This window comes from Lutjanus erythropterus, chromosome 2 (assembly GCF_056507025.1).
Source record: "Lutjanus erythropterus isolate fLutEry1 chromosome 2, fLutEry1.hap2, whole genome shotgun sequence".
Taxonomy (NCBI): Eukaryota; Metazoa; Chordata; class Actinopteri; order Lutjaniformes; family Lutjanidae; genus Lutjanus; species Lutjanus erythropterus.
In genome coordinates this window covers 41,289,857-41,302,571 of record NC_139318.1, presented here as the reverse complement: position 1 = coordinate 41,302,571, position 12,715 = coordinate 41,289,857, and the positions used below count along the sequence as shown (strand labels likewise).

The 12,715-nt window shown below is 41.1% G+C and overlaps 1 protein-coding gene across 1 annotated transcript in view; it reads left to right on the top strand.

The window, feature by feature from the left end:
* arhgef3 (Rho guanine nucleotide exchange factor (GEF) 3) overlaps positions 1–11,542 on the top strand; it is a 37,115-nt gene extending 25,573 nt beyond the window's left edge. The window contains exons 4-12 of the mRNA XM_084740145.1: positions 4,640–4,747; positions 5,472–5,723; positions 6,462–6,524; positions 6,654–6,750; positions 7,824–7,900; positions 8,286–8,543; positions 8,646–8,816; positions 8,915–9,104; positions 10,321–11,542. Coding sequence (XP_084596271.1) covers positions 4,640–4,747; positions 5,472–5,723; positions 6,462–6,524; positions 6,654–6,750; positions 7,824–7,900; positions 8,286–8,543; positions 8,646–8,816; positions 8,915–9,104; positions 10,321–11,042 — 1,938 coding nt within the window. The 3' untranslated portion in view covers positions 11,043–11,542. The remainder of the gene's footprint in view (positions 1–4,639; positions 4,748–5,471; positions 5,724–6,461; positions 6,525–6,653; positions 6,751–7,823; positions 7,901–8,285; positions 8,544–8,645; positions 8,817–8,914; positions 9,105–10,320) is intronic.
* The last annotated feature ends 1,173 nt before the right edge of the window (positions 11,543–12,715 follow it).

Here is a 12,715-nt window from a genome sequence, read left to right as displayed (position 1 = left end):
TAGCTCTAGTATGTGTGTGTGTGTGTGTGTGTGTGTGTGTGTGTGTGTTCATTCATGCTGTTGAAGAAACATGTCACTCAGTGCTGCAGTTTGACTCACTGATGTGATGTGTTCGGTAGTTTTTGGACAACAATGGAGCTCTTTGGCGCAGAGGAAGAAGACACATCAGGCTTTTAATACACAGACAGTACTGACAGGATCAGTTCATTGTTTACTTTGATGTTTTAATGGGGTTTGACGACAATAAGAAACGTCCAATATCGTCTTTAAGTAAAGGCTCAGAATACTTATTCTGTCACAAATGAAAGGGGAAAAAAAGGACAGACGAAAAGAGAAAAAATAGAAGGTACAGAAAAAGGGAAAAAGCAAGGAAGGAAGGAAAGTGAGTGAGTGGGTGAGCTGGTGAGTGAGTCAGTGATTCAGTTCAGAGAGGGAGAGAGAGAGAGAGAGAGAAAGAGAGAGAGGGGGTCAGTGAGCTGTGAGTTTTCAAACACAGACAGTCGGAGGAGGAGGACGAGTGAACAACCATCACTGAGAGGGAGAAAAGCTCCACATCTGTATGAGCTCTGGTGGGATCAAACCTTTACTGAACTCTAGACCGTCGCTCTGCTGATGGACAGGCCCTTTCTGGACCGTGTGTCGGTACTGAGCTGGACCCAGACACCCTGTCGATCCCCTGACAGCGCCGGGTGTTTTCAGGAAGGATCTTTTTGGATCTTGCTTTTAATGTTTTGCCAGCGTCACGTTTTCTGTAGCCGCCTCGCAATTTCTCCAGACACTTTCTGGATGCTCTGCTGTTTCCAAACTCTTACTGGACCCTCTGCTTGAGTTAGGCTCTTTGCATTCTCAAAACTCCTTAGTCCTGGACACTCTGCCAGTTTGAACGTGTTCTCTCGGTGCTGGGAAAGGTCCAGTTCCTGTGCTGGGTTTCGGGGTGAGCAGTATGGTGGTGGGGCCGAGCCCCCTCTGCCTGCTGGTACACCGGTTTAAGTCTGGATGTTCTGTGGAGTTCAGCAAGGGGAACAACAACGACATGGGGAAACAGGTGGAGGTGAGAGGGAGGAAATATATTCTCCTCAAAAAATCTAGACCTCAGCACTCATTTATTAGGACTTATATTTTAATCAGTGCAGTTTTAAGTTTTGTAGTATTGTTACAGTATTTATCACAATGAGGCATAGAGTTACTGTAGGGGTGTGTGTGTGTGTGTGTGTGTGTGTGTGTGTGTGTGTGTGTGTGTGTGTGTGACCACAGGAGAAAAATAAAGTGAAACCAAGTTGAATTAATATGATTTATGTAAGGGAAATAAATAGATACGGAGTTGCTGATGCTCTTGTGCTGACCTTTATTTCACTAAAATTAAACTTGAATCCTTTTTTTATCAATTGCATCCCAAATTATTGTTATTTTTTTTTTAAATATATTTTCATATCAATATACACGTACGACAAATGGACAACAAATAGACATATGACAACTACAACAATAACAAAGACAGCAACAATAACGAACACCACAACAAAAGGTATAAAATAATACAATAACATATTATGCAGCAACATATGACATAAGAGTATACAGTACTATTCCTTATAATTAATAAATGAGTTCATATATCTTAATGAGTACGTGCCATGTATCTGCAAAACCAGAAATTCAGGAATATTTTGCATAAGGCTGCTCACCAAATTATTGTTAATGATTGATAAAAAAAATTGTGGCGTGAGGTTTTCTTTTTTTGGAAAAGAAAAAATTGCACGGTTGCACAGTTATTCAAAACTGCAGTATGGCTGCCTGCAATTTTCAAATCGCAGGAGTTGTGATATTTGTTTAAGCAAAATGTGTTTTACATTAATGAATGTCGGCAGAAAGGCAGAGATGTTCTGTCCTACAGGTCAGATCCTACAGACTGAATGAAAATATCTTCATTTGGTGCAGATTCCTGCAACGAAAAAATCACAGTATATTAATTTTAATGTGTTTTTCAATCAAGATAAGAATAATAATGCAAAAATGATCATTACCTTTATTATGTCAAATCATATCACATTTACAATATCAGTCAAATGAATTGCAATAAGATTTTTTTTTCAAAATCATAAGATAACATAATCAAAAAAATCTGATATTGATAAATCAAATCAGCACATATCAGAGATATGTATATATATCAGCTGACTGATATATCTCTCTGGTTCAAGTTTATTTGATGTATTAGTTTATGGTGCAACATATTTCTAATTTCACTAATTTCCTTTATTCATCCATCACTAAACGAACTGCAATGAACACCGCGTCGCTCGGTGTCACTCCTCTCTATTAACATTACAGTTTTGTAGTTGGTCATTTTGAAAGAAGACGAGGTTTGTTGTTAAATTTCTATTTCACATTTAATCAGCTTTAATAACTTGACATTTTAGAGCAAACAAACCAAAGCAAAAAGTCATATCATACAATAAAATATACAGTAAAGAGTAAATGTTAAAAGTGGAATAAAAAAAGAAAAGAATAATATAAATGACAATATTTTAACAATATAAATAATATATAAACAAGATTGTAAAAAGAAAACGGAGTAAAGGGCAGAATATGAGCTGTCAGGAGAATTAAAATTAGCAACAATATTTTCAATAAATGAACATAGTTTACATCCTGCCCTGCTGTTTTTCTGCTTTGCTCTGTCTATAATGATGCAGCTAAAAAAAAAACTGCAGCATTTATTTTTAATTCATTTGACTTTGTGGAAATCTTGATCTTGTTAGATTCCACTGACGACAATAAAACGTTCAACCTGCAGGCTGTTTCAGGAGCCGTGTTTTTATTCAAACTCTTGACCTGCTGCTGTAAACCTGCTGTAATTAGATAACCAGTTCACTGTTGACCAACTGCACTGAATTGATCTTTGTCGGACTGAATCAGCTGCAGCACCGTCACACACAGAAAACCCATTACAACATGTTCGATGGAAACTTCTCTGCTGTAAAGCAAATAAACTGATTATTTCACAACCTCGCTGAAGCCCAAAAAAAACAGGTTATAAAACAGGTTATATCTTTAAGAAATACAACAGTATCATCTGCTAAATGAGAAAAAACAGTATTAATTACATTTATACTCAAAGTCACAGTGTTTTTGTCAGTTTCCTCTTTACTGGTGATTCCAAGAGATGAGAAAAAAAAAAAAAAAAAGCTTTTTGGTAAAATCATTAAAAACTGTCGTCAGATTCGGGACTTGGACTTGAAGTTCTGCCAGGAGCCGGTTTATTTTTGGTCGACTGGTTCCTGACTGTGAGCGCTGATGGAAACAAAGTTTGATGGTTCCTGTGTTCCAGTAGGTCAGCTGACTGTGGGCTTCAGGACAGAGCTGAAGATACACACACAAACACACACACACACATATTGATTTACTGTAAGGCTGTATCCAGGACAAGCATTTTCACACACAGACACACACACACACACACAGACCCTGATGATATGGAGGCCTGATATCAGTGTGTGTGTGTTTAGAGAGAGTCTGGCAGAGAGAGAGAGACTTTGAGTCACACTATTGTTTAACCAGAAGTTTTTTAACAAAGCGGAGTCAAGTTTCCCGCAAACTACTCAAACAGTCCAGACTCAGACAGCTGTTTAAAAACATCAGGCTGGATAACAGTGTTCTGACTCAGAACATTTTGTTAACTGATCGATTCATCAACAACAGTTCTGATAATCAGCTGATTGTGTAATTCATTATGATTAAAGGTCCAGTGGGATCAACAGTTACAGGAATTTATTGGCAGAAGTGGAATATAATATTTATAAGTGTGTTTCCACTCGTGTATAATCACCAGGAAATAAGAACTGAAGTGTTTTCAGCACCTTAGAATGAGCCATTTATATCTACAGAGGGTGCAGGTCCTCTTTATGGAGTCAGCCATGTTGAACTGCAGTGTTTCCACAGTAGTCCTGAATGGACAAACCAAACAGGCTCTAGACACAGACTTTTATTATACAGATTTTTAGTCTGAGTTTCACAGCCTGTAGGTTCTCTTACACTCTCAGAAGAGGAGAGTGAGAGGATGTGTTTGCGATCTGCTACATGCCACTAAATCCTACACACTGGTTATGTGAGCGATGCTGGCAGCACGCCTCTTTGGACCTTATATTTAAATGTTCCCACACTTTACTCAACAAGTAAAACAATTTAACAATAAAACAAACTTGTCGGTGATAAATGGTGCTGACAGTCAGGGTTTCTGGTAGCTGAATGGTTGAGATGCACACCACATAAACGCAGCGTCCACAGTTTGATCGCAGCTGCGTGTCATTCCTGTATCTCCTTCTCTGCATTTTTGTGTCAAATAAAAGCAAAAATCACCTAAAAAATAAATGGAAAAACACAACAACTAGGAGTTTTGTGGGGGTAAATTTTGACCCTGACCTACACTGACATCTGTGATCTCTGCCAGTGGCTGCAGGCTGCTGATTGTGTTTGTAGAAAATCAGTCACCTCAGCAAAGTCTGAAATGCTTAACTTGTTTACATAAAAGCATCAAAAAAAAGTGTGTATTTAAAAATCTTAGATGTAAGGTCGTTGGTACTGCAGCCTGCAGGTCTGGTTTGGACTCATTGATGGACCTCTCTCTTCTCTCCTCCAGGAGCCCAGCACCAAGCGCAGCAAAGTCGTATCCAGGGTGACGTCGCTGGCCAGCCTGCTGCCGCCAGTCAAGACTGCACCGCTGAAGAGGATTGGTCAGACGCTGCAGGTGAAGCGCCAATCAGATGTCTCCACCTGTTTTTGTTGTAAAGTGGAAGGAGCGGCTGGTTCTCTGAGGGTTTTTTGTCTTATCTGTGTTTCTGTTTCATTTTTCTCCTTTAGTGATGTCTTTATTGTTACTGATCATGGAAACACAAGACTTTCTCAAATAAGATTCCCTTAAGTTAATGTTATGACCTCAGGTTTTAATGCTTTCAGCGTTGTCTTGCATCAGTTTGACATGGCAGGTGTGGCATTGCTGTGAAGATGGAGCCAATCAGAGGCATGAATCAGAACCGTAGCAAAGTCAAAGAACTTCATCGTTTAAATTCTGAACAAAACACAGAGCCATAGTTGCTGACTTCATCCAAATTGGACCCAGATTTCAAAAGTTAACTGCTTTAAGCTCCAAATTGTAAAATCAGTTTTCTAAACACCAAACTCTTAAGCTCCTCCTAATGTTAGTGTTGCACCTTTGGAGTCATAGTCCCCTGAAGATACTGAAGGTATTTCTTACCACTGTTCTTCATCTTTTGAACTGATGATCAAACCAGGAGACTTTCATACCAATCCAAGGTGTAGAACTTCTCCAACTGTGACTTTTGCTTCCTGAACCCGTTGCAGCCAAACCTGCTCCTCCCACTTTGCAACTTACAACAGATTCACAAAATAAGAAGAAGTTTTTTATTCTGCAGACGGTTCAGTATTTTTTAACCACCTGTGTGTCTCTGCAGCGCTCCATCAGTTTTCGTAATGACAGTCAGACGGAGAGAGCCGCTCAGCCTCCTCCCTCCTCCTCGACCATGAAGACGCGCGTTATCTCAGCGACGGTCTCCAACCCTTCCTCCTCCATGACTGCAACGCGGGTTTCCACGGCGACAGCTCCAGCCGCCAAGCGCCGCGACAGCAAGCTTTGGAGCGAGACGTTTGACGTCCGCCTGGGAGCGACACAACCCCTGAGCCCAAAAGAGATAAAACGACAGGAGGTGAGAGACGCACTGCTGCTGGACTGAAGTTTTTTTTGTTTTATTTTATTGGGGTGGTGTCTGGGGTCAGTCATGTGGTTCAAGGGGTCACAACTGTATTTTTCAAACTGGACCCACAACTTTTGAAATTGTAAAGATCCTGACAGAAATAGAACTTTTGTTAAAGAGTAAGATCCTTTTTGTTTAACCAGAAACAGCTGTTATATCGCTCTGTTCAAAGTCTCTGGTCTTCTCTCTGGTCTCCCACAGCCTCGATCGCTTAGTTAGTTTCTGTTATGGTGTGACTTTTGGTGCATTAAAGGGTTAAAAACTGATCAAGGCAGCGGCAGACCAGAGAGGTAAAATTATTATTTTTGTCAGCGGAGTCTGGTGTCTTTGAGCAGAACAACACGACAAGAAGATCTTTTCCATGATGTTGTCAGACACTTAGAAAAACAGTCAGAGCCTTTCAGTGTCCAACACAAACACTCACAGTGGACTTACTTTGACGGTAATGTTGCCTGGAGGGATTACGCTGCAGCTCAGTTTGGCTTTTGATGACAGCAGCACTCTTGCGTAACACTGTACCAATTTCAAAAATCGTTTCCCCCCGTTAGTCACTTAGACACAAAAACATGGGTCCAGGTGGAAAAATACCTATGTTACCCTTCATGAAAGTAATATTATGCAAAGAAAACAACTTTGCAAAATTCAATATTAGACTTTATATAGTTCTTTATTTTCAAATTCTCCCTGCAGGCTATATTTGAGTTGGCTCAGGGTGAACAAGACTTAGTGGAGGATCTCAAGTTGGCCAAGAAGGTAAAAAAAAAACAACTTTACTCTTCCTCAAAGAACTGACTTTCCTCCTACATTCTACATTTATTCTGCAGTAGCACTATTTGTAAATATGCTTGTGTGTGTGTGTGTGCGTGTGTGTGTGTGCTGCAGGCCTACCACGACCCGATGTTGAAGCTGTCAATCATGACCGAGCAGGAGCTGAACCAGATCTTTGGGACTCTGGAGTCGCTGATACCGCTGCATGAAGGTAGGCAGGAGCATCCGATGGACGTGCAGCTGAGTGCTGAGTCCTGAACCCCTTTTCTGACTTGCACCCCTTTACATTACGTTGTCTCCGTTACATGACTGTCTGAATGAGCACCGTGGTCACTTTTACATGAAGGCATGACGGTAATCTTACTCGGCTGTGCCGAACTGAATGCCAGTGACATTTTAAAGATTAAAGGCTGCAGCAGTACGAGGTTAAACAAGCACAGAAAGAGACATTGAATGCACATCTTGTTCAATCTTCTATATGGGGTCATAGGAGTGCCATGAAAAAAGAATAGATCTGCAAAAGAATAAGAATATAAATGTGTAGATGTAAAGATGAATAAATATAAGAATAAATCAGTGTAGAAATATGAAGACAAATAACAAAATATAAAGGTATAATTATAAGCATTTTCATTTGTTCATTTATTCCTGCATATATATTTTCAAATATACAGTATAGCTTAATTTTTGCATACAAATGACTTTTTTCAGATTAATTTAAAACATGTTTTTATTTATTTTTTTATATGTGTGTGAAGGAATTGACTATACAGCTGTGGCAGGAAGGCCCGCCCAGAGCCAGTTGATTGACAGCTTGGTCCTTCAAAGAATAGCAAAAGCAACAGGGAGAAGATTAGGAAATATACCAGGATAAAAATCAATAACATCATATAAGAAGTTGACATCAAGTCAGATCACTGGTCACTTTTAGACTGTTTTATTCAGACTGAAAGTTCTTTGGTGGCATCTTACATTTAAATAACATTTAACTTTTGAGAACTTGTAGGTTGAAGGATGTGGAAAACCACAGTTATATTCTGCAAAAATGTTTGTATTGATATGAAATGATATGGCAATGTATTGGCACTGGTGTTCAAACCACAGCAGCTCTGTTGGTGGCATGGATTAAGTTTGTAGTTTCAGGCTCATGTGCCACCAAAAGGCTTGAAAAAGTGAAAAAGTGTTGATTTTTTTCCGTTGAATCTTCTTCAGTGTCCTCATGCTGCTGTGGGTCCTGGTCTTTTTAAACTTTTAGAATTTTTAAAACTGTCTGTCTCTCTTCAGACCTGCTGAGTCGCCTCAGAGACGCCAGAAAACCTGACGGATCCACAGAACATGTGGGACACATCCTGACCGACTGGGTGAGTGAATGGTTCTCTCTCCTTTTTTTGTTTTTTTAATTGTGGTTTTCAGAGTTAAACAAACAGTGAAAATAGGAAAAAGTATTCTGAGTGCAATTATAAATAAAACATAAGAAATCAGATAAAAATAAATAAATTAGTCAGTCAGTCAGACAGGAAACAGAGAAACAAAATAAAATAAAAAAGCACACACAAGTGAAAGTAATACAAATTAGTTTTAATATATTGCAGCTACAGTTTGTCAATGAAACAATATGAAAATGAACAATTTAGTACAGTCTGCAGAATTCAGATGTCATTAAGTCTCAAGTTCAACCGTCAAAGACAGTTTCTCACATTTCCTTGTCTCTGTAGTAACCAGGTGTCTGTCTGTGTGTCCCTGCAGCTGCCCTGTCTCTCCTCATACACTCCGTACTGCAGTAACCAGGTGAAGGCAAAGGCCTTGTTGGACCAGAAGAAGCAGGATCGGCGGGTCCAGGACTTTTTGCAGCGCTGTCTCCAGTCGCCCTTCAGCAGGAAGTTGGACCTGTGGAACTTCCTGGACATCCCTCGCAGCAGACTGGTGAAGTACCCGCTGCTGCTCCGGGAGATCCTGAAGCACACGGCCAACGACCACCCGGACCGGCAGTACCTGGACGAGGCGGTGAGGAAAACCAGCGTTAAGACACTGCAGACCTCGTGTCCTACTGGTCTGAGAAAACAGGTGCGTTTGGAGGGGGTTCAATTCTGTCTGTTTGCTCTGCAGATGCTGATGGTTCAGAGCGTGGTGGCGGACATCAACAGGCGGACGGGGGAGTCAGAGTGTCAGTACTACAAGGACCGTCTGTTGTACACAGAGGATGGACAGAAGGACGAGCTCATTGACCGGTCCAGGACTCTCAGCTGCCACGGAGAACTGAAGAACAACAGAGGACTCGTTAGTAGATTTCATCCCCCGACCCTTTCATCGATACATTTTCTAGTAAAGTAGTAGCAGTAGTCATAAAGAAACTCTCTCTCTTTGTCTTTTTGCAGAAGCTCCACGTGTTTCTGTTCCAGGACGTCCTGGTCATCACCAGGTCCATGTCCCTGAACGACCAGCCGGTCCGCTACCAGCTCTGTCGCCAGCCAATCCCCATCCGGCAGCTGGACCTGGAGGACCTATTAGATGGAGAGATGAGAGTGGGCGGGTCCATCAGAGGAGCCTTCAGCAACAACGAGCGGAGTCAGTAGATCTCAAATACCTCATATACTAACAAACACAGATACATTTCAGGAAATCAGGATCAGTTTGCATCCGTTCACTTGTTGATTCCTTTATTGTTCTCACTAAAACACTGAACTGCTGCTGAGAAAAGTAACTCATCAGACTGCTTATGTATTCCCAAAAACTTTAAAAATGCACAAGCTTTTCAAATCACTCAAAGAAAGATTTGATCGTGGAGAATTTGTTATACATTAATCTCAGGACGTGTCTTGAGATACTCCACAGTATCAGTGTCTGCTGAGACCGTAGGCTGCGTGTGTCCTATGACTCAAATGCATAAAAAGTCATCCTCGGGGTCTCCTCCACATTGTAAAAAAAATAGCTGAGTCAAATTTTCAAGGCACCGCACTGCAATAGATTTTTAATTTTGAGCCCAACTCAGAGTCTTAAGTTATGAAATAAACCTTAAAAAGTTTTGCTGACCTACAATCTGTAGCTAATCTGTAGATAAACTTGAATATTTGAGTTTTAAAAACTAACCTGGTTTGCCTTTTTTAGTGTCTATAAAAATTAAGTAGTTTTAATTGAAAATATAAAAATTTTAACATTTACTGTCACTGCAATGAATCTACTCAATATTGTTTTATACAAATACAAATACAATGTTTTGAGTTTCTAAAATTCAAGTTCAAGTTTAGTTAAGTGTTTAAAGAAGAAAAACAAACTCGAATGAAAGATCGGTAGTTGGTAAAACTTTTTTCAAAACTTAAGAATTTTAGTTTTGAGTTTGAGTTGAGATTTTGAGTTTTCTCAACTTTTTTGTTTTTGCAGTGCAGTGACAGGTACAGACAATGGTATTTCTTGCAGTGGTGGAAATTCAGTAAAACTGTAAAGATAACGAATTACATAAAAGTAATCTGTGTACTCCAACAAGTTACTTTGTAATGTGTAACTCCTGATGCTGGCCAAGAGTGCATCTTTTAATTAACTTTATTATAAGGATCCTTATTAAAAATGTCTGTTTATTCTTTGTTTATGTGCACAAATTACTTTGGCTGATAAATCCCCATTGAATTTTTAAAATGTACTACAAGGAGTTTTTAACCGGTTATGATGAAAGTTTCTCATAACTTTAAACTCTCAGATGATGTCAACCTCAGAAGCTGAAATTACAAATTAAAACCCATTGGCACAGATGTCTGACCACCCATGTCTCACTGTCTCCTCCTCACAGCAAAGAACTTCTTCAGGGTGTCATACCGTACCGGCGGTCAGCTGCAGAGCCACTGCTTCCAGGCCAGTGACGCCTTCAACAAACAGCAGTGGATCAACTGCATCAGACAGGCCAAGGAGGCCGCAGCACTGACAGGAGACCAGCCACCAGAGACAGGACAATGTCTGGAGACAGGACTGGGTGGACAGATAGGGCCGCTGGGTGAGACAGGTCTGAGCTTGTGTCGTGATTCAGGGCTGGAAGATGAAAAAGGGGTGTGGGGGGAGATGGAGACAGGGCTGCGTTTGGAAGGAGAGGCAGGTCTGAGTGGAGAGAAAGATGAAAGTTTGGGTAAAGAGGCTGCTGGGGTGACGGGTGAGGAGACAGAGACAGGTTTGGGCGTGGATGGTTTGGAATTAGATGGAGAAACGGGGATGGACAGTGGGACGAGGCTGGAGACGGGCGAGGAGATGGAGATGGGGCAGGGCATGTGTGGTGAGGTGGGGGCGGAGCCAGGAGCCGGAGCAGACTGGATGGATGGAGGAGATGGGGAAGAGACTCTCAGCGCAGGATCTAATGATGTTCCCACCTCCCTTCTCTCTTCTGCCCCTCCTTGTCAAGAGGAGGTACAGAGGGAGGTGATGGAGGAGGAGCGGGGTGGTGCTGAGGAGGCGGACGAGGTCGGCATGGACACCGGCGAGGATGACTCACTGCAGCGCGAGGAGCTGACCCACAGGTGCTGATGACCGGACCGAACACCAGAACACAGCAGCCAGTCAAAATCGCGGACCTGATGACGGACAGAATATCAACAATCGGACAAACTCGTCGATACACTTGAAACAATGTGCACCAAAACGCCGTGCCTGCTGTACCCTGACTGCTGGTAACCACGGCAACCACTTTGTTCGATGCATTAAGAGGACCGGATGCCAAGTTCAGAGATGGTGTCCTGTTCATTTGGGTGAAAGCTGCTCACCAGGCACACACTACAAAAACTGTTTTCAAGGTTCCTCAGGCTTCCCTTGTTTTCCTTTGGCACATAGAGTGACTCCCCACCGACTCCCCACGCACATGAACGGCACAAAACCTATTTACTGACGCCTAACAGCTCAAATTCTGACTGGCCGCTAAACCGAACACTGCCTCACAGCCCAGAATTTTTGTCAGGTTACTACGGCTGTGTGCCACGTTAGTGACACCACGTTACGATGGTAATCACAGTTCACCAGATAATGCTGCAGTCAATAGTTTCGAGCGGGCGTTCCCAACTTCTGATCTAAATTTTTCCCAGTGCATCTGCTGGGGAAAAGATGGATGCCCTCACTACATCAGCCAGCAGACTTGAAAAGAGACAAGAGGAGTAGGCTAGTACCACAGAACAATATTAGCAAGCTTGTATTTTGCACTCGACCTGCCTTTGAACAAACTGGTTTGCTCCCAGACCAATTAATCACCTCTTAGTTCATGCACAACTTTCAGCTGTTTTGGGTTAAAGTTACCCCGTGGAGTTCGTGACCTACACTGAGAAAGGAAGGGAAGGAAAATACTGCTACCTGTTGTAAACACGGAAGTAAATAAGACAGGTTTCAAAATACTTTTACAGGAAGGAAGCGCATTCAACACATACGTCTGGCCTCAAGAAAACAAACTGTGTGCTTTAGGGAGGAGGACTGAATGTAAAAATAACTTGTTAGTTTACAAGAAAACTTTATGAAGCTCCTTTAAAAAAAACACTGCTCTACCAGTTGTTTTAAATTGACGAGTGGAAAAGGCACAGACTTTATAAACTTCTACTGTTTGTTCAGGACAGTAAGATTTTCAGGAAACCTCTGCCACAGATCTGTTGTAAACAATCAGCAGCGTTCTCAGGTAATACACACCACCGAGCAAGTCAATCACAGGATTCAGGTCAAGCTACAGTTGAATCATAATGAATGATGCTCGCAACTGCAGCTACCACTCAACGCTAACGCAGTATTTAAAGATATGAAACTGATCGCAGATGTCAAAGGAAATTCTGTCGGTCACTTTGAAGAGATTGGGTAAATGTGACGCCTTCTACAGCTTTCCAGTTAAACCCATTAAACCGTAATCATCTCAAACTTCTAAAACTCTTTAAAAGTTGCCTTGAAATCAGTTGTAATGTCTTAAAACACTGAAGATAGATTATCAAAGTTACAAATCATTTATTAGCCTACCGGTCTAGATTCACAACAAATTTGTGAATTTGTGAATGTATGAATGTGAATGTATGAATGTACATTCATGAAGAATTTGCCAAAAGCTGAAAGTCCCAAACTATTTTATTTAGCAATGACAGTGATTTTTTTTTCTGTAAAAGAGCTTTAATTGCTTTTTTCGTCAAACCTGCATTAATCAATATTTTTAATTTTAACATTAAATAAAATGACTG